The sequence below is a fragment of the Antechinus flavipes genome, chromosome 2, assembly GCF_016432865.1.
Source record: "Antechinus flavipes isolate AdamAnt ecotype Samford, QLD, Australia chromosome 2, AdamAnt_v2, whole genome shotgun sequence".
Classification (NCBI taxonomy): Eukaryota; Metazoa; Chordata; class Mammalia; order Dasyuromorphia; family Dasyuridae; genus Antechinus; species Antechinus flavipes.
In genome coordinates, this window is record NC_067399.1 from 222,177,377 (window position 1) to 222,203,365 (window position 25,989).

The 25,989-nt window shown below is 40.4% G+C and overlaps 1 protein-coding gene across 1 annotated transcript in view; it reads right to left on the reverse strand.

Annotated features, from left to right (window-relative positions):
* Positions 1-25,989, reverse strand: part of TOGARAM2 (TOG array regulator of axonemal microtubules 2) — a 73,234-nt gene that overhangs the window by 42,142 nt on the left and 5,103 nt on the right. The window contains exons 3-13 of the mRNA XM_051973598.1: positions 24,851-25,050; positions 21,873-21,918; positions 18,513-18,692; positions 17,206-17,362; positions 16,736-16,894; positions 9,791-9,938; positions 9,100-9,205; positions 7,879-8,114; positions 5,682-5,840; positions 1,665-1,782; positions 82-173 (exon numbers count right to left, since the gene is read on the reverse strand). Coding sequence (XP_051829558.1) covers positions 82-173; positions 1,665-1,782; positions 5,682-5,840; positions 7,879-8,114; positions 9,100-9,205; positions 9,791-9,938; positions 16,736-16,894; positions 17,206-17,362; positions 18,513-18,692; positions 21,873-21,918; positions 24,851-25,050 — 1,601 coding nt within the window. The remainder of the gene's footprint in view (positions 1-81; positions 174-1,664; positions 1,783-5,681; positions 5,841-7,878; positions 8,115-9,099; positions 9,206-9,790; positions 9,939-16,735; positions 16,895-17,205; positions 17,363-18,512; positions 18,693-21,872; positions 21,919-24,850; positions 25,051-25,989) is intronic.

Here is a 25,989-nt window from a genome sequence, read left to right on the forward strand (position 1 = left end):
TCCTCACAGACTGGTCCTAGTCAGTCCTCTCTCCCATAGATCTTTAAATCAGAATTCTATAATTCAAAAGCAGTGTCATACCCTTGTTCAGTAATCCGGATTTCCTCAGAGGCTATTGAGTTCTTTATTTTTCGGCCCTTGATAGGTGGAGGCTCTATGTTTTCTTCAACTCCCTAAAAATAATCCATAAATACAGAAATAATGAAGGGACAGGCCCATTCTAGAAATACCACAACACCCCAAAGACCAGGAAACAAACAGAAGATGACCACCATAGGATTGGATTTTCACAACACAAACAGCAGTCCGGCCAGAAATATGCCTTGGCTCTTTACAAACCAGACCTTTAGACTTGATTTCTGTACCATGAGCCTCCAAGTCTGTGAAGGTCAAGCAAAACCCACCACAAGGAAAAAAAGGAGATTGAAACACCTTTCCAATGTGTCTCCAGAGTCTAGCAGGAGATCAGTCAGCGAAGAAAGGCTTGCCTTGGCTTTTCCTCCACAGTTATTAGAAACGCTGGGTCTTAAAAGCAAGGACTGTTTCTTTCTTGTTCTTGTATGCCTGGTATATAGTACAGTACCTGGCACATAGTAGGAGTATGATAAACATTTGTTGTTTGATTTATGGAACACTAAGTGTTATAACGTCTATACCTGACTAGTTTGTAACTTCGGAGTTTAAGAATTCTTGGTTCAAAAACTGGCTATTATTTACTAAGTCTTCACACACAATATGGGCTTCAATTATTTCATCCATTAAACAGAAGTACTAATATTTGCACTATCTACCTCACATAGTTATTTTGGAGAAAGTGCTATATAGACTTAAGCTACTCATGAAAATGTGAATTATTATTTAAAATTCCCATATGTTTCCCTAAAGGGATTAGCAATTAAAGCCTTAAGAAAATCTGAACCAAAACAAAATTTTTAAAAAGTAAAGAGAGAGTATAAGATAATACCTATAGAAATGTTAACTTGTACAACTGTGTGAATTTGAGCAAATTATATCACCGGGTGTCAGTTTCCTGAAAGGGATATCAAAGTCATCTGGTTGAATCCTCTCATTTTATAGACAAGGAAACTGAGACCAGGAAGAATTAGTAAAAAGGTTATGTGCTCAACATGGGTATCACATTTTAGGAAGAACACTGATTAACCAGAGAGCAACCAGGATATTCAATAGACTGATTATCATTATCACTGAAAGAGCTTTAATTAATTTTACATAAGAGGAAACTGATTCAAGATGGGAATACTCAAGATCAGAAGTCATCTGGTCTGAGCCCCTCCTTAAGAGATGAAGGACTGAGGCCCAGGGAAGTCAGATGACTTTGCTCCGAGTGACAACATTGACAGAGCTTTTGACCCTTATATAGTCTAGCATTATTTTTCCTCCAACATGGCTACTTCTTTCAAAAAGAGGATGGAAGAAATCTAGAAGGAAGTACATTATAAGGAATGTGAAACCTCAGAAAGTAATGAGTGAAAACTCCGTCTCATCTCCAGCTCTGCCCTTGCCCTAAAATTTCTTGCAGAGATCATAATTTTGACACTCAATTTCCATTCCTCCATCATCTCCTTGAAGCTGCATTTGACCATCGTCATGAAGTCCTCCTCCAAGCCAGAAGTTCGGACTCCCTCTTCATGCTTGGTACCCACCTTTTGTTTAATGGTTGCCATCACATCACATAGGTCATGAGATGGGAAGGACTGTTTCAGGAATGCATCAAACCTTGAGTTTGACATCAAAGTGTTCATCATCTTCCGGCCACAAAATCTGCAATGAGAAGAGGAAAAAGATAAGACAGCCTTAATGGAAGCTGCCTTCATCCCCTTTACCCACATGGATTGCTCCCGATCAGTATGGGGATTTGACAGCAATTCTTAGAGATTTAGAATGTCATTGTCCCATTTCCCTCTTAAATACATCCCAGAAAGATCTCTCCAGCATGGAATCTTTCTCAGCTGGAAACTGAAAGGCTCTTGGATTGTGAGATCACCTGGAGGATAAGTATGCTGATGGAAAATCTCTGTGTATTGAGACCTCCAGGTGCTTACCCAGATGTGTCAAGTTCAAGATCATAATCATGAACCAAGATCTAGAAGTCATCAATGACACCATATAGCAGGGGTCCTCAAACTACAACCCACGGTCCAGATGTGGCAGCTGAGGATATTTATCCCCCTCACCCAGGGCTATGAAGTTTCTTTATTTTTTTAATAACTTTTTATTGACAGAGAAGTTTCTTTATTTAAAGGCCCACAAAAACAAAGTTTTTGTTTTTACTATAGTCCGGCCCTGCAATAGTCTGAGGGACAGTGAACTGGCCCCCTATTTAAAAAGTTTGAGGACCCCTGATATAGACGAATCCTTCCTATTGAGAAGAAACTGAGGTAGAGTGGGATTCATTGATTTGTTCAGGGTCCCACAGCTCACAAGTGTTTCAGATGAGATTTCAACCTGTGTCTTCCTCACTACAACTGTGGTATTCAGTCTATTCTACATAGACTCCTGAGAGATTTCTATGTTGAACATATCATCTCATTGTACTCTCCGGATTGTTTTGAGCCATGACATTTGACCTCATGTCAAATATACCAAAAGACTCTAAAGAAAATGTACACTTCCATGTATGCACACCACCTATACGCACATAGAAAATTACTTCAATTTTTAAAAACCGAATGTGACCTCCACTCACTTTTTTTCTCAGAACATTGTCACAGAAATTTAGGAAAGACATGAGAAGAGACTGTTTATTAGCAAGTAGATATTTTTACTCAAAGTTCCCAAGTATCCACGACATTCAACTTCATGATGCTAACACAACCACAGATGCCTGGGAACTCTGCGTAAAAATGTTTACTTGCTTGCATACAGACACTCTCCATTTCCTAAGTTTCCATGGTAACACAGAAAAGAACAAGTTGGGGTTACATACAAAAAAATCCACATTGTTCTCTGCAAACATGTGGTGGGATTCTGATTTACTCCCCATAAACATATCTCAAAGTACAAGCCCTTCTAACCCTAACAGTGTAGGCTGCTAGGGTCTTCTATAACATGAAAAATAATTTTCCCCCAGTAGCCTATAAATCTAAAATTTGGAACATCACTATCAGCCAATCCTACTGTTCTTTTCTTTCCTCTTTGTTGTAATGAAGATCATGTTTTTTAAAGGCAATAATAGATAGACGCCATTAATGTCCAGACAGAGGCAAATATAGAAGCATAAAACTAATTTCTATTAGCTCTTTTGATTAGTGGACAGTGTTAACAAGACCACTGAAGTTCTCTGGAAGTTTCCCTAATTCCATAACCCAGATTTGACAATCAAAAAACATCTGCCATTGGTCAATGGGGAAAGCAGATGAACCAGAATAGATGGAGCAAAAAAACAATCCCCACTGTGAAAAGACTACAAAAAAAAAAAAAAGCTCAGGCTGATAAATGGTCAAAAGATATAAACAGATAATTTTCAGACGATGAAATTAAAGTCATCTATAATCACATAAAAAAAACTACTGTAAATCATTACTGATTAGAGAAATGCAAACTAAAACAACTAAAATAACTGCACACCTCTCTGATTGGCTAAGATGACAGGAAAAGATAATAAATGTTGAAGGGAATGTAGGAAAACTGGGATACTAATGCATTGTGGGTGGAGTTGTGAAATGATTCAACCATTCTAGAGAGCAATCTGGAACTAAGCCCAAAGGGCTGTAAAAGTGTGCACACCCTTTGTGCACTGCCACTACTGGGTTTGCATCCCAAATAAATCATAAAGGAGGGAAGAGGGCCCACATGTGCCAAAATGTTTGCAGCAGCTTTTTGTGGTAACAAAGAATTGGAAAATGAGTAGATGCCCATCAAATGGCTGAATACTCTGTGGTACATGAAAGTAATGGAATGTTATTGTTCTATGAAAAATGATGAAAAAGCTGATTTTTAGAAAGGTCTGGAAAGATTTGCATGAATTGATGCTGAGCTAAACAGGCAGAACCAGGAATACCTTGTAACTAATAATAGCAAGAATGTGAGATGATCAACAATGAAAGACTTAGTTCTTCTCAGTGGTTCAGTGATCTAAGCAATTCCAATAAACTTTAGACAGAAAAATGCCATCTGCATCCAGAAAAAGAATTATGGAGATTGAATGTAAATCAACATATGCTATGTTCACTTTTTTCTGAAGTTTTTTTTTCTCTTCCATGGTCTTTCCCTTTTGTTCTGATTTTTCTCTCCCAACATGATTCATAAAGCAATGTGTATTAAAAATAAATTAAAAATGAAATTTAAAAAAATCTCATGCTCCCTGGGACCATGCTCCTTAGTTCACTTTTGAATGACAAAGACAAGCCTTGGAGAAGATGAGAAACTCGGGGAACCAGGTATAGAACACTAAATATACAATCAGACAGATTGGTAGGTGGGTTCTGTTGAACTAATTTTTTTTCTTTTAAAAAAATCTGTTATAAGGGAAGTCTTACTGTGTAGGAGAGAAGGGAAATTATTTGGAAATACTTGTAATGAAAAAGTTCATTTTAAAAAAATATGAAAAACTGGTTTCTTTCTTGCCCAGAGCTGCACCTGGGGAGCAGCATTCGCATTAGGTAGCTAACTAGGGGGTAATATGAAACACTTTTTAATATAATCAGCTGTGTGAAATAAATATTATTTGAATATCAGTCAGAGGACCTGGCTCCAATCTGGAATCATGTCCATTTCTCCCTGTGTGTCCTGAGCCTCAGATTTCTCATCTATAAAATGGGGGGGAAGGAGGCTGACTACACCAGGGCTTCTTAAACTTTTTCCACTGGCAACCCTCTTTTTTGACTGAGAAATTTTGATGAGACCCTGAAAATAAAGGTATATAATAGAGGTATACAAATCAAACATTTACTAATACTAAATCATAATTTCATGACCCCCACAATCAGTTCCAAGACCCTATAATACAGGGTTATAACCCACAATTTAAGAAGCTTTGGATTAGATGACCTATGAGGTCCCTTCTAGTCTTGATCTTCAAGTTGAAATATATAAATGATATCTCCCCTTGCCAAGCTCTACCAAAAATAACTATACTTACACTACAGAGTTGCAAGGGGAGAAACCTCAGAGTTTTTTTTTTTTGGGGGGGGGGGTTTGTAAACCTCAGAGTCAATGCTATCTACTGTTATAAAATGTGTATATATTTGTGCAACCAGGTTCCACAACATGTTGACATTTACTTGCAAGTATACAGGGAAAGGGGGCAGGAAGACACCAAGCTTGCCACAGACACACTGGCGTCTTATCTGGGCCAATGCTGCTTTCTGCCCTTCCTCTGTTCCCTTCTCGTAACAAGGTTCATTGGTTATTATGTTTAATATATCATGTTTAACAATTCTATAGGATAAATTAGCTACCCTCTTGGCTTCCTTCTGTTCATTATTTTCATGAGGTCATAAATTAGAGGCAGTATCACTATTGCCCCAAAGCCCCCATTTTACAGATGAGAAGATCCAAGTGATGGAAATGACTTGCTTAAAAAACACAGAAATTGGAAGTAGCAGTCAGGATTGGAACTTAAGACTTCTTAACTACAAAGCCAGGGATCTTTTTACTGCATCGTGCTGTCTCTCATTCCTTTGCCAGAGTCTGGGGAGAGCTTCACTTTTACAAAATACCTTGTATCTTTGTTGGAGTCCTGGGCAAGCTTTACCATTGTTCGGATCAGCATGTCAGTACTTTCCCGGGTCCCTGAGAGCAGTTTATCAGCCCCGATCTGCTCTATGACATTGCACAGGTGCTCGGCAGCGCATTTTCGGATTAGTGGGTTTCTGTGACTGAAAGAAAGCACAGACAGCATTACCAGGAGTACCAGCCCAGAGTGGGACACCCAGACCTCGCGAGAGAGGACCAGTAATCACTGGGACTTAGATTCAAAGGCATTTCATGTCAATGACCTAAACTCTGGGGAGATACAGGTTCAGCTGCTCCCGGGGTCCCCAAGGAGCATAGAACACAGATAGAAAAAGAACTATCCATTCCTGATCAATAGGCTGGGACAGAAAAAGGGGAGGTAGGAGAAAGGAAGACAGAACACAGGGTTACCTGGCTCCTAAAAACCATCCAAAAACTCATCTCTCTCTCTCTGTCTCTGTCTCTCTTTCTTTCTCTCTCTCTCTCTCTCTCTCTCTGTCTCTGTCTCTCTCTCTGTCTCTGTCTGTCTCTCTCTCTGTCTCTGTCTCTGCCTCTCTTTCTCTCTGTCTCTGTCTATCTCTGTCTCTCTCTCTGTCTCTCTCTCTCTCTCTCTCTCTCTCTCTCTCTGTTTCTCTCTGTTTCTCTTTCTCTTTCTCTCTCTGTCTCTCTCTCTGTCTCTGTCTCTCTCTCTCTGTTTTTCTCTCTCTCTCTCTGTTTCTCTCTCTCTCTGTTTCGCTCTCTCTTTCTCTCTCTCTGTCTCTGTCTGTCTCTATCTCTGTCTGTCTCTCTCTCTCTCTGTCTCTGTCTCTCTCTGTTTCTCTTTCTCTCTCTGTCTCTCTCTCTCTCTCTCTGTCTCTCTCTTTCTCTCTCTCTCTGTTTTTCTCTCTCTCTGTTTCTCTCTCTCTCTTTCTGTTTCTCTCTCTCTCTCTGTTTCTCTCTCTCTCTCTCTTCATTTCCTCCAGGGCTCCTAAGCCCAGTACACTCCTTCTGCATCCTACGCCCATTTATCACCTAGCACCAAGTGCCTTTCTCTCCAAAGGCTCCTCTGAAAACCTGACCTTGATTCCTCCTGGCAAGGGGAAGGAGCACACCACCAGTGTGATCAATCTCGCCGAAGGTGGGAAAATAGTGATAATTAATCTACAGGTTGACACAAGGTCACCAGTCTGACACTCTGAAACAGGAGCCCAGATCTGCACATTATTGCAAGATGCCCAATCTACAGTTGGATACGGTCACCAATCTGTGGCTGGATAGTAGAAGAGAGATATGCAAGCTGATACAAGACCACCCCCTGCAGGTCTTAGACAAGATCACTGATCAGCAGAATAATGAGAGATCCCAGATCTGCAGGTTTGGTGCGACCTCCTAAAGGGTGATGCTCACAAGTCTAAAGGGTTACATCCACAAATGAAAATGGAGTAGACATTTTTATAATACTTAAAAAGAGGAAACAAATCTGGTTGTAGAAAAGCTACACGAGAGGTTTGTCCAACCAGTAGGAAGAACAGAATGTGCAGCTGATGCATCAAAATTTGTTTGATTTTACTCCTCACTGGCCCAGATTTCATCAGAAAGAAACATGTCCTCCTCAGGGAGAGGAAGAGGAGATTCTCCACAAGAACAAGCCTCTTCAGGTTTGTCTCCCTTTGGTGCCTATTACCGGAATCCGCAGGTGCCCCCACCAGCCTGCTTCAGTAACATAACAAGGTGCCTCCTCTCTCCTTCCTGCCCAAGGGCTTGGTGACACACATATGTATTTCATCCAGAAGCCCTAACCCCCTGTTATCTTTTTAATCTCTCAGCATCCCTATCACACAGGCTAACTAGGGGAGAGAACAGGCAGGAGAGGAAATGGGGGAGAAGCCTTCCTGCCCAAAGAAAGGGCATGTAAACTCTAAGGTTATATGAGGAGGGTCCCCATTTTATCATCCTTCTTCCATAGCTCCTTCCATTTTCTTGTTTTCATTCTCTTCCCTAAGCCCTCCCTTCTAAAATGATCCTTTCTTTCCATTCTATCCCATCCCATCCCATCTCCAATTTCCATATCCTTCTCACCCATTGTCCCATTTTCCTTCTATCTGTCTCCTCCTTCCTCCCTGGGCTTCATTCTTCCTGAGTCCTCAGCTCTCTCAATCCATTTTCCCTCCTCCCATCCCCAAATGACAGCCAAATACATACTGTACACCCCCTGTTGTGAGGGCAGCCAAGGATTTAGAAGGAGTCACATTTTCTACCATGGCTCCCAGAGACCGGTCAGCAGCTCTATGGATAAATTCATTAGTGTCCCCCATCTTTTGCAGCAAACATCGGGCAATCTCCTCAACTTCTGGGTCCATGTTCTTCTTCATGGTACGGAAGAGGTCTCCCAGTGTGCTGATGGCCAGGCGGCACACCTTGGAACGGAGGTTGGGAACCTTTGGAGGGAGAGAAAGAAGAAAATTCCTCAGAAGGGATGATAGAATGGCAGGAAGAATTATAAAATTCCCAATGAAAGATGAGAACCAACCCCCACCCCCACTCCTCTGGGTCATACTCAGAAGTCTATCACTTTTCATATAATGTTGAGGCCAGAAAAGTTGAATGGAGGAAGGGTATAAAAAACTAAACTCAGGATAATGGTAGGGCTGGAGGACATTCCATACATAGAGAACAAAGAGAGGCAGAATTCAAATCCAGGCCTTTTGACTCCCAAGTCCAAGATTTTTTTTTCCCAACACTCCACATTTCCTCCATACCCTATACCTTAACACATTAAGTAACTTTTGAATGTAAGCTCATTGAGGATAAGGGCTATTTCATGTTTGTCTTTTTATCCCCAGAACCCATTTGCACATGGCAATAGTAGGTACTTAATAAACACTGCTTACTAGACTGAATTACATATTTCAAGATCCTGGTATTATAATAATGGACACTGCATTATCAAAGTCTGCTGAGAGAGCTGAGAATGGTGAAGGGGCCTTGGTCAGAGTTACATGATGTATTAAGGGAAAGGAATTGCCTGGGAAGCTTTTGCCATAATTTGAGTGTGAGATTATTCAACAACATTCATCCTATAATTTCTATTAAGCATCTACTAAGTGCAATGTACATAAAACTTGATCTGATGGCTGTGTGGATGGGGAATCAATGTAAGAAAGTCTGCAGAAGAATCAGTTTCATTTTCGTCTTAGACTATAGCAAATATTTAATATATATATATATATATGTATATATATGTATATATATATATGTATATATATATATACGTATATATATATGTATATATATATATATATACATATATATATATATATTTTGGACATCTATAGCCAGAGTATGTAGAAGGTTGAGAAGGAAGAAAGAAAGATGATAAAAAATACTGCTCGTGAGTTGCTCAGTGAGCACAAGCTTCCTCACCTCCCCCAAAACTGCCAAGGAAACATCATGTAGTCTCTCTGCAAGGACCTCAGAGTGACAGGTCGCCAGACGTCTGATGCTCACCAGCCCTTTCTCTTTCATCTGCCTAAGAAGCAAAAGCCCCAAGCATCCAGGTCACACAGGCAGATGGGAATCATTAACTCCACCAAAGACCCAAGGGGACCCCAGACCTGAACAGCAGCACCAGCCCCCAGTGCTGCCTCATCTCCAAGGCTGCCCAGATCACACGGATAACATGTTCTTCCCCAAATGATAACATTCATGGCCAGAGCTGAGGTTTCTTCTTTGTATCAAACAACTCACTATCAATATAAAAGTTAGATTATATTTTCTGGGCAAAAACCCATTATGAAACAATTGACTTTACAGCAACTTTGCTTATTTTCACATTTGCAAACTAAATTTAAAAGATTTAAAACTTGAAAACTTAAAAAACTTAAAAGAAAGACTTCTAGTAAATAAGATCAAGTTTCTCAATTCTTCCCCCAACTCTTCATTAATGAACAGAACATCGCAGTGCCCTACATTGAAACCAATCCCCAGGAGGTGGTTCAGGATTGGATACCCCTGAATACTGGAGATATTCAGCAATCCCTGTATAGACCACACAGGGGCAGTGACATGACAGGGCAAAAGCACATATGAGAAGGAAGGCAGGGTGGGTCCTCACCAATCATTGCTCTCAAGCCATTGGAGGGCATTCATCAGGACTAATTCTGGATTTGAGAGGGGCCTCAGCTCTTTGGAGTTGTTGTTTATGATTTCTTCTTCCTCCCATTCCGGAGTACCCACTGTAAACACTGCAGGCAGGGAATTGGCTAGGGAAAAAAAGAAGGGAGGGAGTATGGATGAGAGGAAGGAAGGAAGGAAGGAAAGAAGGAAGGAAGGAACGAAGGAAGGAAGGAAGGAAGGAAGGAAGGAAGGAAGGAAGGAAGGAAGGAAGGAAGGAAGGAAGGAAGGAAGGAAGGAAGGAGGAAGGAAGGAAGGAAGAAGGAAGGAAGGAAGGAAGGAAAGAAGGAAGGAAGGAAGGAAGGAAGGAAGGAAGAAAAGAAGGAAGGAACGAAGGAAGGAAGAGAAAAGCAATAGAGAGGAGTTACATAGAGACCAGTTTGGTGAGCAAGACGAGAGAGAGATGACAAACTTGAGGCCATAAGATTGCTTGCTACCAAGCGTGGCCTGAACAAGATTAAAATGTAATTCGGAAATATTTAACAAAATAAATAAAAATACAAAAAAAACATAAATAATATTATTTTGTGGTTTCCTAATTCAATATGCAGTTGTCTAGGATCTATTTCTATTTGAGTTTTGACACCACTGGGTAAGAGAATAACAGAACTAAACTTCTTCACTTCCACAAGTTTCTTCTCATGAAGCTCACAGTTGTCTACATTTCACTCACAGCATTTCCCCCAAGATACACAATAAATAGGCATACCTAACATGGAGCGGGAAGGAACTTCGATGACAGGTATGGGTAAAGCTTTCAGTACCTACAGATCTCCTGTTGGACCAGGGGAGGAAGTGATTCAGCTGTTTATCTGATTGGGTGCCCTCCATCCTCAGGAGCCCTAACTTAAGGAGAATGTCCATTATTACACAAAAAAATGCTGGCTTGTGATAGGCTGCCTTAGCCATATGACAGACCAAGTCATTCTATGTATTTACAATCAACTCTTCATTTTCTATGGTTGGATGCTGGACAAGCAGAGGCTCTTGGATGAATAGCCATCAGAGCTGATATTCATTTTCTCACTGATAAAATCAGAATCCCCTTAGAGACTGAATTGTTGGATTAGCCTGTGTTTCTGTTTCTCTTCTAGATAAGACAGAAACTGTCCCAGTCCATCTGTACTTTACTATATAGCATGAGGATTAATTAAATGATGTCTGTGAACTTCTTTAAATCAAAATGTTAGCAGTGGAACAAGTGTACTAAATCTCTTACAACCCTGCCACCTGGGGTAATAACTCACAAAATCACAGTCTATCAAAATATCTTAGGGGTCATTTAATGCAACCTTTTCATTTTATAGCTTAGAAATGTAAAGGCAAGAAAGGACATTTGAACAAAGTACTAGTTGGTCCAGACAGCATCCAAGGCCAAGTGAACTCAGGTCTAACCAAGCCACTTCCCAGCATTTTCTATCATCAAGATCCAGTAAGATTAGAGCCCACATGAAGACAGCCTGATTTGAAAAACATAAGCAGGGGCAGCTAGGTGGTGTGGTGGATAGAGCACCAACCCTGAAGTCAGGAGGACCCGAGTTCAAATCTGACCTCAGACACTTAACACTTATATCATGTTGGTAGCCCATCCTGATGGTGTTTTCTATAAATGGGAGTGGTTGTGTTGGGGTAGTTGGTGGTAGTGACAGTTATTACTACTGCTACTGATTACCAACATTCACATTCCACCTCCTCTGATGCATCTTCTAAAGTGCTGTGCACCCAAAATATTGTCTCATCTTTCAGCCAGTCTTCTAACAAAAAGACCAGCCCAAATACAGATAAAGGTCACTTGAGTTGTTTGAATACAAATAGTCCTCACTAAACAAATCAGATAGCATTTATTAGTGATCTGCTACATAGCAGGCTAGAATTAAGGTTCCTGGGAGAAAAAGCAACAATCTCAATCTCAGAGGATACCATTCTGATGGTAAAAAGTAAAAAGAATTAAGAAACCTCTTGATGAGGGCAAAAGAGGAAAGTATAAAAGCTGGTTTGAAGTTTAAACATCAAAAAAAAAATAAGATCTTGGTAACTGGCCCCATTACTTCCTGGCAAACAGAGGGAGAAGTGGAAAAAGTACAGGATTTTATATTCTTGGGCTCAAAAATCACTGCAGACTGTTACTTCAGCCATGAAATTGAAAGATACTTCCTCCTTGGAAGAAAGACTATGGTAAATCTGAACAACCTATTAAAAAGCAGAGACATCACCTTGCTGTCAAAGCAAGTTTTTGGTTTTTCAAAGTTATGGTTTTTCCCAGTAGTAACGTATGACTGTGAGAGTTGAACTCTAAGGAAAGCCAAGTGCTATAGAAATGATGCTTTCAAATTGTGGTACTAAGGAAGACTTTTGAGAATCCATTGGACAGCAAGAAGAACAAATCAGTCAGCATGTAAATAAATTAATTCAGGCTATTCAAAAACTAAATACTGAAGCTGAAGCTTAAATACTTTGGTCACATAATGAGAAAACGGGACTTATTGGAAAAGACCCTGATGTTGGGGAAAATCATAGGTAAAAGGAAAAAAGGAATGGCAGAAGATAGATAATATCATGGAAACAACAAATGTAAAGTTGGACAGACTTTGAGAGACAGAGGAGAAGAGAAGGGCTAGACATGCTATGGTCCACGGGATTGCAAAGAGCAGACACTACTGAATGACTGAACATCATGTAGTAGGCAACATACTAAGTGCTGATAACACATAGACAAAACTGAGCGATCCCTGCCCTCAAAGAGCTTACATTCTATCTGGAGAGATACAATATAAAATAAATGAAAATATGTACAAAATAAATGCAGGTTAAGTTGGGTGGAGGAAGACACTGGCAGCTGGGGGAAGATCGAGGAAGGTTTCATGTAAAAAGTGATTCTTGAACTGAGTTTTAAAGGAATCAAAGAATTCTAAGAAATGGAGATAAAGAAAAAAATTAAATCATGGGGAGCAGTCAGTCAGTAAAAAAGCCTGGAGAAAGGAGATAGAATACCAGACCATTGAATCAAGCCAAGAAAGGCAGGTTGGAAACAGTTTATTAAAGAGCCTAAAACACCAGAGATGTTTGTATTGGATCTCAGATGTAACAGGAGCCACTGAAATTGTTTTACAACAATATGTCTTGGATCTGTGATTTTGTTAGTGTAGCAACTCCCTACACAAATAGGGCTCCCACCTGTGTCTCTTGTAAACAGAAGTTAAGTAACTTTCCCATATTGTCAGAGCTTTTAAGTGTTAGAGGCTAGATTTGAATCCAGGTCTTTTTGAATCACAGTCAAGTAGTCAACCTATTACACCATATTGCTTCTCTCATATTTGGATTTGTATTAAATTTATCTGCATATACATGTAGTCTTTATCCTTTCTATGATATAAGTTAATTCAAGAATTTATTAGGTACTTTCTTTATGCTGAACAATTGAGAAGGTAACAAGCAGATTTAGATGACATATAGTCCCTGCTCTCACAGAGCTTACAGTCTAGTGGGAGTGGAGAAAGGATGAGACACATACAAAAACAACTAGATAGATAGATAGATACACACAATGAGATAGAGAAGAATCAAACAAAATCCTAAATGGAATCTGAAAGGGGAAATCATTATTAACCAAGGGAATCAGAGATTCCAGAGAGGAATTGGAGATTGTGGTAGGCTTTAAATCATAGGTGAAAATGTGACGGGCAAAGAAGTGGAAGTAGTATTTTCTTAGGTAATGGGAATAGTATTTATAAAAGTCTTGAGCCTAGAATGTGTTTGGGGGCCAAAGGGTAGGGCAGTTTGGCCAAAACATGAAGTGGTTAGTAAAAAGGCAGAAGGCTGGGAAGAAAGAATGGTGTCAAGGAATAGCTCCTGAATGTCAAATAAAAAAATGTGAACTTGGTAAACAATAAGAAAGCATATTTGAGTGAAGAGCTATAACATGACCAGATGCAAACAGAAAATTAGCCTGGCCAGGAAAGGAAAAATGGATTGATGAGGAAAGAAAGAAGATGTGAAAAAGATGTGTAAAAAGGGGATTTCATCAGCCCAGGCAGACAGTATTGAAAGCCTGTAAACAACTCAGAGCAGCATGATTAAAGAGAAGGGGACTGATACAAGAAATGTAGGCAGATTAGTTTGCCATTTCCTTCTCCAGCTCATATTACAGATGAGGAATCTGAGGCAAGCAGGTTAAAAGTTCAAAATCACAAAGCTGGAAAGTGTCTGAGGTGAGATTTGAATCCAGGAAGATGAGTCTTCCTGACTACTGACCCAATGCTCTATCGACCATACTACCTAGCTGTCCCTCAAGTCCCTAGAGGGATTAAAAGAAAGGAGATGAATACATGAGATGTTGTAGGCATAGAATCTATAGGACTTAGAAACTATCAGATATGAAAGAGATGAGAAAAATGAAAGAGTCAAAGAAAATCTTGGGGTTTTAAGCATAATAGAAGAAATGAATGAATTCCACTGGCAAAAATAATAAAGTCAGATCAGTACATCCAGCCTGTCTTTTTCTTAAGTTCCCATCTTGCATCCTCAAGAGACTATAAGTCAACTCCAGCTAGATGTCCTAGGATCTCAACCAACTCCACACTTCCAAAACAAACCAGAATGTCATATTTCCACCCAAACCCTCCCTTCCTCCTGATCTTTCATCTGTATTTAAGTGCACCTTCACCTTTCCAGTCACCCAGGTTCACAACATCAGTCATACTCAACCTTCTCTTGGCAACAGCTTCCTAATTATTCCAGCTGTCTCCAGTCTCTATCCAATTCATCCTCTACACAACTACCAAATTAATATTCCTAAAGCACTAGTAAGTCTGACTATGTTACTCCCCTGCTCAAGAAGCTTCAATGGTTCCCTCTTGCCTTTGTATAAAATATAAATTCCTCTGTTTGGCTTTTAAAGCCCTTTAATGTATAGGACTGTTTGCCATCTGGGGGAGGGGGTGGAGGGAAGGAGGGGAAAAATCGGAACAGAAGTGAGTGCAAGGGATAATGTTGTAAAAAATTACTCTGCCATGGGTTCTGTCAATAAAAAGTTATTTAAAAAATAAAAAAATAAAAAATAAAGGAAAAAAATGAATGCCAAAAAAATAAAAATAAAAAAAAAAGCCCTTTAAAACCTGGCTTTAACCTACTTTTCTAAGCATATTACATTATTTTACTCTTCATCATGCTCTCTTCTTTCTAACCAACTCAACCCACTGTCTATTTCCCATACAAGATATTCAATCTTCTGTATCTTTGTCTCTTTCCAGACTATTCTCCATACCTAGAATATACTCCCCTCTAACACTTCCTTCACTAAATCCTTCACTTCACTCAAGTCAAGAATCTATCCTAATGTTCTGAGTGGCTAGTACCTCCTCACCCTGATATTATTTTGAATATATTTTATAGTTAATTTTCAATGAACATGTTGTTTCCCCCTAATAGAATGGAAGCTTCTCTCTTGAAAGATAGTATGGTGTATTGGGTAAAGTGCCAGACTTTGAGCCAGAAAGATCCAAATTCAAATCCTGGGCAAGTCATTCACATCTACAGGCCTTTGTTTTCTCACCTAAAAAGAAGAGGGGATGGACTAGATAGCCTGAGATCCTTTCCAACTCTATATGTAGGAATATGATTTTTTTTTGGGGGGGGAAGAGGAGTAGGATTTTCTTTGCAATAATGAATATTCTCACTGTCATTATATCCCACAGAAACTAGTGATTTGGAACCCCAGTAGGCCATCATCTAAGCCCCATCAATCTATTCTTTATTCCCATCCTCCTCAGGGCTACCATCCCAAAATTCCAGCCAAACACCACCTATCCCTTTCATTGTACCCCCTGGTATGCTTGTTCCACAGGCAACAAATATCCCTTCATCCTAAATCTTTTCATCTATTAGGTTTTATTGAAATTTTTGTTCATTGGTCAAGGTAAGGAAGTTGGAATATTCCACTTCCAAATTCTCTCCCTTCCTTTATCACTCAATAAGCTCTCTATTTGTGAGATCCATGCTATCTATATCTACCACCCAGTTAAGATCCTGGTAATTATTTCTACTAACCCCCAACTCACTTCCCTTTCCTCATCAATGAGTTCAATCTGTGACTCACAATTTTTCTCTCCAACTCCTGGGGAACTTAAACATGCTCCATGACTCTTCCTCAAACACCCTAACCACTGAATTCCTCAACCTATTCAATGCCTATGATCTACTCCTTCCCCTTAGCCACACATAAAGATGGTTATACCCTCACTCATGCAATCATTCATAAATGTACTGCTTCTGTGTTCAAGGATTCAGAAGTTCCTTTATCTGACCATAATCCACTTATTTTTCACCTCTTCCTCTTCCTTTCCTTCCAAATCCTTCTCTTTAATTGCATTGTGACATCTAGTCCTTTGAGACTTCAATTTTTTCCTACACTATCCACTCTCTTCTCTTTCCCACATCTTATTCCTTGGTGAACCAATTCAATTCTAACTCTTCTCCTCTTTGACTTCCTTGTTTCCTTATCCTTTCACCAATTGCAACCTATTGAGCCTTAGCCTTGGATCACTCCCACCATCCACAGTTTCATTTCTACACATATGTTAAAGAAAAAAAATGGAGAAAATCACATAACCGTTCTGATCGGATACACTACAAATTATGTCACACAACCTCAACTGGGCTCCAATCCCTATATGCACAAGCCAACTCCTGTCCCAGTTCACCATGCTTGCTAATCCTTCACTGTCCACTTCTCATCCTTCACTCCTTTGGTGAAGGGGGAGTAAAGAAGCCAAGAACATCTTTGCCATGGACCAAAGGATGACAGTATAATGGTGAGGAAACCAAGGATGGTGTCTTAATGGAATACCTCACAGTGCCTATATTCCTGAAAAACCAGGCTGACCCTCACCTGAGGCATGGCGGGTAAAGCGGGGTCCCTGGCTGGAGACAGGGATACTGGGCAGCGAGGAACGGTTAGCTCGTTTCTTCAAAATAATTCCAAGGCTAGTTCTGCATGGGCTTCCCAACTTGGCAGAAACAGAAAGCGATCCATGAAGGGGAATGAGCCCTGTGAGGAACAGAAAAAAAAGAAAACTCAAGTAGCATTAATTAGGTAACCTAGGCTGAGTGAGCACCAGGGGTCTCTTAGCACACTGCCCAATGTCTTAGAGATGGGCAAGGCAAAAGGCTGAGCCAAATATATGGCAACATCACCGAAGCATTCTCTCAGGGATGTCTGATCTTCCAAGAGACAATAACATTATCTCAGCTTGATATTTAAGAGGAGGACAGTTCACTTCTGGGTGTCCTCATTCTAAAAGTCCTAACTTTCTCTGTTCCAGGTTTCCAAGAGAACCACCCATCCAAATACTCCCTTACCTTCTTTCATCATGCTTCTGGAGCTCAAATTCTGGGACAGAAAGTCTCTCTCTCGCTGCCCCTCCTCTCGTTCCCTGCCCCGCCTGAATAACTCCATTTCTTTCATTTGTTTCAGACGCATCTTCTCCTGGGCTGACTTGGCAATGGTCACTTGAATCTGTACATGTACAATACAAACTTGAATTATACCCCAAAGGTCTTATCAAGCACCCTACTGGCAATTCTTTTGTTCCTAGAACTCTACTGGTTTACAAAGAAAAAAGTGCTCAACTATTCCAGGCCCTTCCAGGACACTTTTTTTTCTCTGCTCCTTCTCTCTTGCCAACTAACAAAAAACCACAATAGGTTTTTTTTTCCCCACTTTGTTTTCCACTGATATATAATCTGAGCTTCTCTGGAACTCAGTTGGATTTGAACCCAGAGCTGAGCAGAGCACACTAAAAGAGGCTTAGGTTATACCCAGTTGAAAATTATACTTGTCTATTCATTTTTGTTTCTTAGCATTAAAGGAAGGGGCAGGCTCAACCAGGAAAAAACAAAAAGGTTCCCATCCTTTCCTGTTTCATCCAGACCTCAGCACAGTAGCTGGACTTGAGATCAGAAAATATCTCTGGTCCTTACTGGCTGTTTGATCTGAATGAGTCACATGATCTCTCTTAGCTTGGATTTGCTCATCTTTAAAATGGGATTAATAATTGTACCTTTCACATAGGATTATGAGCACCAAATAAGACAGTCTGTAAAGCACCTTGCAAGCTTTATAGTGCCATATTACGACCGGCTATTATGACTGTGTCAAGAGGTGGAATTCTTTGATAACTGGGCAGTTGCTCAAATTACCTGGTTGTACCTTATTTAGGCTCATCTGCCCTGATTTGCCATCCTTTCTCCTCTTTGAATTCTGCAGTTCCTTCTACCTAACTTCCTCCACACCTCATATCTATATGGATATAGATATGTATATAAGTATATGTATATATCTTCCACACCCATTCCTTCTCTTTCCTTTTTGTCCCTTTTTCCATCTCTTACTTTCCATTCCCAGAAGAGATTTAGTTCTTGTCCAGTGTCTTCCTCCAAGAAGGTTCAAATCACAAAGGTAAGTGGGGCACCAACAGGCTGCACAGGTCCACTCTCCTCCTGTCTGGACTCATAATTACTTTAAAACACACACACACACACACACACACACACACACACACACACACACACACTATGCCGCCACCACCATCAGGACTGAGAGTCAGCAGCTGAGCCAATTTGTCCTCCTCCATGATGGCTATCATCTCCACGGTCCTTATACCTACCCTGGAGTTGCTTTGTGGCCGGTCCATCTCTTTCAGCAATTGTTGGGTCCTTGTCCGTTCATCTTTGTTAGCATGGCTGAGGGAAGGTGTCGTCAATGGAGATGCGGCCTGCGAGGAATGGGCAGCAGACTTTGTGCCACCAGCTGGCCTGACTTGGGCAGGAGGGACCACAGACCTTGCCTCTGAAGAGGTAAGCATATTCTTGATAGTATTAAGACACCTGGCATGTTTGTCCTGAAACTAACTCTCCAGGTCATGGAGTAGCATTGCTATGGTCACTAAAGCTCCCAAAACTTATTCCTTCTGTCATACACTTCAGATTGAGATAGACAGTAAACCAAATCTTAAAGGACATTAAAACTGAGCACAAAATAAGCTATCTGAGGAACAAATCTACATGCTAGGTCAGGAAAAGTATAAGGATTTAGTTACCTTGTTGTGTGTGTGTGACAGAAGGAAAGGTAAGAAAAGGGAAGGAAGGAGGGGGTAGGGATGAATAAGGAGAGGAAAGAAGGAAGGAAGAAGAAAGGAAGAAAGGAAGGAAGGAAGGAAGGAAGGAAGAAAGGGAGGGAGAGAGGGAGGAAGAAAGGAAGGGAGGAAGGGAAGGAGGGAGGAAGAGAGGGAGGGAAAAAAGAAGGGAAGAAGAAAGGAAGGGAGGGAGAAAGGAAGGAAGGAAGGAAGAGAAGGAGGGAGGGAGGGAGGAAGGAAGGAAGGAAGAAAGGGAGGGAGGAAGAGAGGGAGGGAGGGAAGGAGGGTGGAAGAAAGGAAGAAGGAAGGAAGAGCAGGAAGGAGGGAGGGAAGAGAGGGAGGGAAAGAAGAGAGGAAAGAGAAAAAGGAGGAAGGAGGGAGGGAGGGAGGAGTATAATAGACATTTAGTAAGCATCTACAGGCACTGTACTACACAGACCCTGCCCTCAATAAAGTTCCAACCAAAAGGAGGGAAAAACCAGTATAGGGAATATTTCTAACAGGCACTTCAGAGTCACCCAACATAGGATGTTGGAGCTGGAAGGAATTTTAACGATCATCAAGTTGATCCCCTTCATTTTACAGATAAAGAAAGGGAAGCTTCAGAAGCTTAACTGGACAGCTAGGTGGCGCAGTGGATACAGCACCAGCCCTGAAATCAGGACAACCTGAGTTGAAATGTGATCTCAAACACTTAACACGTCCTGGCTGTGTGACCCTGAACAAGTCATTTAACACCAATTGCCTCAGAAAAAAAAAAAAAAAGACTTAACTCACATCACAACAACTTTGCAAGATAGATGCTGTTATTATCCCCATATTACAGTTAAGGAAAGTGGGAGTTTAAGGGATTTGTACAGGGTGACATTGCTAAGACCGAATTTGAACTCAGGCTTTCTAGAGCTCCATCCAAAGAACTACCTAGCTACTTCATCTAGAAAATGTAAATGATAGTAGCACCTATTTAATGGGGTTGTTGTGGAGCTCAAATGAGATAAAACATTTTGCATACTCTAAAATCTCATTTAAATGCATATTGTTTCTATTATTTTTATTATTATTATTTCACCTCTCAATTATAAAATGGCGATAATAATACTTGAACTAAAATGTCTTCAATGTAAACAGAAATAACCACAAAACCTGAAAACTGAATTATAGAGCAATTAAAGTGTCCAAGCTTGTCTAGGAGTTGAGAAAACACTTCTGTTTTTTCTTTGCAGACATGAAGGACTACAGATTGGAATACCTCATATACTATCAACCACTGCTGATGTGATGGTTTCTTTTTGTTGTACATTTTTTTCTCTCTTTCTTTGTAATTTTTGTTATAAGAAATGCCTTCCTCAGTAAGATAGTGATGGTGAAGGGGGAGGATAGAATGACTACTTTGGAAAGAAGGGAATATAAAAGAAAAATATATTGATCACAATAAAATATTTAAAATATTAATAATACTCAAGTTATCTCCTCCATAAGGCTGTGAAGACAGTGTATGATATAAACCATGAAATTTTACTCTCTCGGTGTAAACCACTAGGGATGCTGAGTGGCACCTGTGAACCACTGCAGAACGCTACACTTTCACAGAGAGGGAGCTAACACCTAAGGAGAGATGGGTGGGGAGCTAAGCATGTCAGACAAGTTTTCCCCTAGGCTTAGAACTTTGTGTCCTGAAATCGGGCACTCCCTGGCCAACAGCCACACCTGCATAATTCAGGGGCTACAATGAACAGGCAATTTTCAAAGAAAGAAATCCAAGCTTTGGACAGCCATATGAAATGTCTTCAAATCAGTAATCAATAGAGAAACACAAATTAAAGTAAATCTGAAGTTCCACACATCAGATTGGCAAAAATGCCAGCACTCTTCTCGCCTCCCCCCCCCCCAAAAAAAAAAAAAAAAAGACAAACGTTAGAAGGACTGAGGGAAACAAGTACTTGAATACACTGTTAGTGGAGCTGGGAACTGGCCCAGCTATTCTGGAAAGCAATTTGGAAAAATGCCCCAAAAGTTACTAAACAGTGCTTATGCTCTGACCCAGCAACTACTACTAGACTTGTTTCCTGAAGAGATGACCAAAGAAAGAGGGACTGGACCCATATATATGTAAATATTTATGTAATCAGGAAGGCTAAGTTCCAGAAGAAGCTGTCCTGGATAATTACAATCAGCAAAATAACTGCTTCTCAAAGTCCCTCCCTCTCCCCTCACCCCCAGGAACACCCTAAGTATCTTTCCGACCCTGCCAAAACTCACTCCTCGGACCTGTTCTGACTTGGACAGCTCTGGCTGTGCATTCCAACCCCTCCTGCAAGCCAGTCCCTGTGGGCTTCACTTCTCCACTCCCTCCAACCAATTAGATCAGATCTAGCAATCTATCCACTCATCTTCTCCTGCCCTTTCTAGGTGACCCAAATCAGCATTTCAAATTTGAATTTCTCCTCGATTTAAAAAAGATGCTTAACTCTCCTGTTCTTCCCCCTCTCCCTACCCAAATCCTTTCATCGAACTTCCTTCCTAGGATTGATTTCATTCTCTTGACCTTTAATCATCCAAGGAGCTCATTAAGCTTTGGGGTCTTAGGATTTCTCTCTCTATAGAATGTCAAAACGGTAATGGACCTGAGATAATACCTAGTTCACATCCCTCATTTGACAGTTGAGGAAAACTGAGGCTCAGAAGCTTGTGACCTGCCAAAAGTGAGACTGTAGCAGAATTGTTTCTCCCATCTAGGCTTCCTTCGCTGTTCTTGCCAACATTTGATGCTGGCTGCCTGGTAAGGATTTAACTGGAAAGTACAATTTTCCCCACCTTCCACTTCTACTGTCTTACTTAAAGCACTATAGCCAAGCGTGTAGGACAACAAAAAGCAGAAGTAGGTATACATACCCATAGACTTGGGGTCTTCTCCTGGGAATTATTCTCCTGTGCCAATCTTAAAAGAAATTAGAAAGAAAAAACCTTTTAAAAGCCATATAAAGAGATAGCAAGGCAGAAATGTCTCTTCTAGGTGTGAAGATGTTGTTTTTCCTTAATTCTGGGACAAGACCATGACATCAGGGAAGGTGATGCCATAACTTGCAAGTAAATTAGATTTAAGTGAGGGAGGCTGGGCAGGGTCAACTGCCTCACTTTATTCTCCAGAGCCATCTGAGTCCAGTGGCCAGGTATGAATCAGGATGACCGAAGATGGTCCTCATTGGTGAAGATAGCCTCTATAAAGATGCAGGGAAGGATTGGGAAAGGGGAAAATAAAATCTAGCTAGAGGAAGCAGTTCTTTTAAAGGAAGAGTTAAAACCTTGAAAGGTTTAGAATTCTAATCAATGCAATGATCAATTATAGTTCCAGAGGATGCAGGATGAACTGTTACCCATAACTCTGACAGAGAGGGATAGATTCAAAATGCAGAATGAGAGCTTTTGAACAAAGCCAATGAAAGAATCTGCTTTTCTTGACTGAGGATTTGTTATAAAAGTTTACTTTCATTTTTTAAAAAATGTCATTCAATGTGAGGAGGAAGAAGGGAGTATAAAGGAAAGAAAATAAATACTTGGAACAAATTGGAAAAAATGATAAAAATTAAATTTATAAAGAGTTTAGCAAAAGGTTTAGATCAGTAGGAAAGTAGTTTAGCAAGCACAGGAGTAGTCACATGATAGAATTCAGCACCTAGTCTGATGCCTAGTACACAGTAGGTACTTCATAAATACCTGCAGTATGAATTAACTACATACAACTTTAAAAAGAGAGGCAACTAGTTTATTATAATAGAAAGAACCCTGAGCTTGGAATCAGCTGTGAGTTTCATCTTTGCCATCTATATGACAGTATGTAACATACTTTAACCTCACTGAGTCTTATCTTCCTGGTTTTAGAATGAGGATAATTATAGCTCTATGAGCAGACTTTCTACAAGGTTGCAAAGATTAAATAAGACAATGCTACCTACTTATCACCCATGTGACCTTTGGCAAGTAAATCATTTAATATTTCTAAGCCTCAGTTTCCTCATCTGTGAAATGGAGATCACTTTTCACTACCTACCATCCAGAGGGCCAAGTGTATTTTGTAGCCAAAAAGCACACAGCGTATTTGCTAAGTTATTATCATTAAGTAGATCATTCCTTTCCCCCAACATGCCCCCTTTACTTTCTGATATGAGAAACTCAATCCCAGAAGCTCATGTTGGAAGGGGCTAGCTAGTGACTACCTAGTCTAATCTATGACCAAAAAAGAATCCTTGATACAACATGGCAGATAAATGATCAACCCATCTTTTCTTGAATACCTCTAAGGAGGGACAGCCCACCACCTCCCAAGACAGCCCATTCCACTTTGAGGTAGGTCAAGTTGTTCCTAACATCAAGTCCAAGTTTGCTTCTTCTCAAACGTTCACTCCATTGCTCCTGGCTCTCCCCTCTGAAGCCACATGGACTATATGCAACAGGCAGAGATATGAGGGAAGGACATTTCATATAGATGAAGGAAACACACAGAGGTGGGAAGGCACGAGCTGTAGGTGACAATCCTTTTTGATCAAATAGATTATTATCAGGCAGATTATACATAGTGGAAATAAATCTAGATGAGCCAGAGCCTGGAGGGCCTTGAGTGCCAGACTAAGGGGCTTAAATTTCATTTGGAAGGTAGCTCATGGTTATTAAAGATTTTTGAACAAAAGAATGACATGATCAGAGCTATCTGTGATTTAGGAATATTAACCAGATGTGTGTAATAGAAATTAGAGCAAGAGCAACTAGATAGCTAAATGCCAATTTAAAAAAAAATAAAGCTAGGTCAGACATAATGAAGGCTTAAACAAGGGAATGGAGAGAAAAATAAAAAGGCAATAGGTATTCTGTAAACAGAATCAGCCACACTAATGGCAATGAGGAGAGAAAAAGAGTCCCCATTGACTCTGAGGGGTTTTTGCCTCAACTGCTGGGGAAATGACAGCTCCATCAACAGAAAGCAAGCAAACCAGGAGGCAAAAAGTGCATAAAGGCAGATTGGGTTTTGGACATCTGTAGAAGACCTCCATAGAGATGCTCATCAAGCATCTAGAAATGTGAGAGTATACTGGGCTGGGGAGAAATTGAGGTTAGAAGTAGATTTGAAAGTCAGACACAGAAAAGTTATGATTGATAACAAAAGGGTAGATGAGATCACTGAGTGCATGGAGTTAGAATTAAGACTGGGAAAGAACTTCGAAGAATGCCTATTTGAAAAGAAAGAAGGAAAAGGGAAAATGCCTGTAAGAAGACAGAAAGGTAGCTGCTAAAAAGGAAAGAAGAGGTCCAGCAGACAGAAAAATTGAGGAGAGAGTTTCATGGAAAGCATGATGGTATCATGTGCTATAAACAAGTCAAGGAGAATGAGGTCTTCCTCTTAAAGGAAGACCTGCTACTTCATTAGGACAATGTCTGAAGGGTGTTTTACCCCAAATAAGCTAAGTTTGCCAAGGAGAAAAACCACCAATGATCTCAAACAGGATATGATAGGACCTCAGTCTTCCAGACTTATGATAAAGCAAAGACCATCCATACCAGAGCTTCTTAATTGATTTTCTGGCAAAGCCTGTGGACCTCTTCTGAGAATGTTTTTTAATGCATAAAGTAAAATATATGGTATTGCTAAGGAAACATATTGAAATATAGTTATGAACATATTTTTTAAAAACTAATTTAGGGATCTCAGGTTAAAAATCCTTGCTCTAGACCATCAATAATAATCCAAGGCACTCAACTATGGATCCCTGAGATCAGGGATCCCAAGCAGACCCAACAGGAGACAGTGGTATGTTCCCTGTCAACTCTAACAATCTCTGAATCTTTAAAATTCCAATGAAGCACCCAGTGTGGCTTACCTTATTCTAGGGACCTCCTGGAATGTGAGTACATCTTGGCCTGGAGGTAGAGGAATAGGATTGCTAACAACAGCTGGCAATGTTACTGACTTGGTCTCTGTTGGCTGCCCGGGCTTTGGGATAGAAGGAATCAGGGCACCTCCCAAAGAGCGCCTCATCTTCTCATCCTTGCAATGCAGGTACTGAAGGGATATCTGTACCTGGAAACAGCATTAGGAGAGTTAAAGTCTAACTAATCCCTCTCATTTCAGTACTTTTAAAGATCTGCAGTTTTGACAGTGTGGGACTCTCCATGAATACAGAACACAACTCCTCTAGTCTTAGTACTTAATCATTCTGAGTTGATATGGTGAAGAAGAAGAGGAGGAGGAGGAGGAGGAAGAGGAGAGGAGGAGGAGGAGAGGAAGAGAAGAAGAGGAAGAAGAAGAGGAAGAAGAGGAAGAAGAAGAAGAGGAAGAAGAAGAAGAAGAGGAAGAAGAAGAAGAAGAAGAGAAGAAGAAGAAGAAGAAGAAGAAGAAGAAGAGGAAGAAGAAGAAGAAGAAGAAGAAGAAGAAGAAGAAGAGGAAGAAGAAGAAGAAGAAGAAGAAGAAGAAGAAGAAGAAGAAGAAGAAGAAGAAGAAGAAGAAGAAGAATTAGAAGAAGAAGAAGAATGAGGCAAAATCTCAACTAATGACCAGGTCTTCATTTACATTCAAACCTTCCAACCTGGGAGGATCTTAGCCTCAGGTCTAGTCTTTGGGAACCCAGAGTTGCTTCCACACTACAATGAGGCATGAGAGCGAGATTTAGACAGGGAGGAAATCCCATAGAAAATAAGAAACTTAGGACATGTATCCCAAGAATATTCCACCCCACCTTCCCCTTCCAGTGGCTGCTCTAGGTAAAGACTTAACAAAAACCAACATTGTTCTCGAGGCCAGTGAGGGAGGATCACCTTCTGGACAACTTTCTTTGTGACCATCTTGGAATCATCCTGCTTCCTTATTTTTTCAACTTAGAAAGTTCCCAAGTCAAGCCCTACTTCCTTTCTTTTCTTCCTAGAATTTTAGACTTGAGAAAGTCAATGATACAGTGATCTTAACCATGCTCCTGTGAAATTATGTGTTCAGGAACTTTGTATGATTTTGAGCCAGACTATA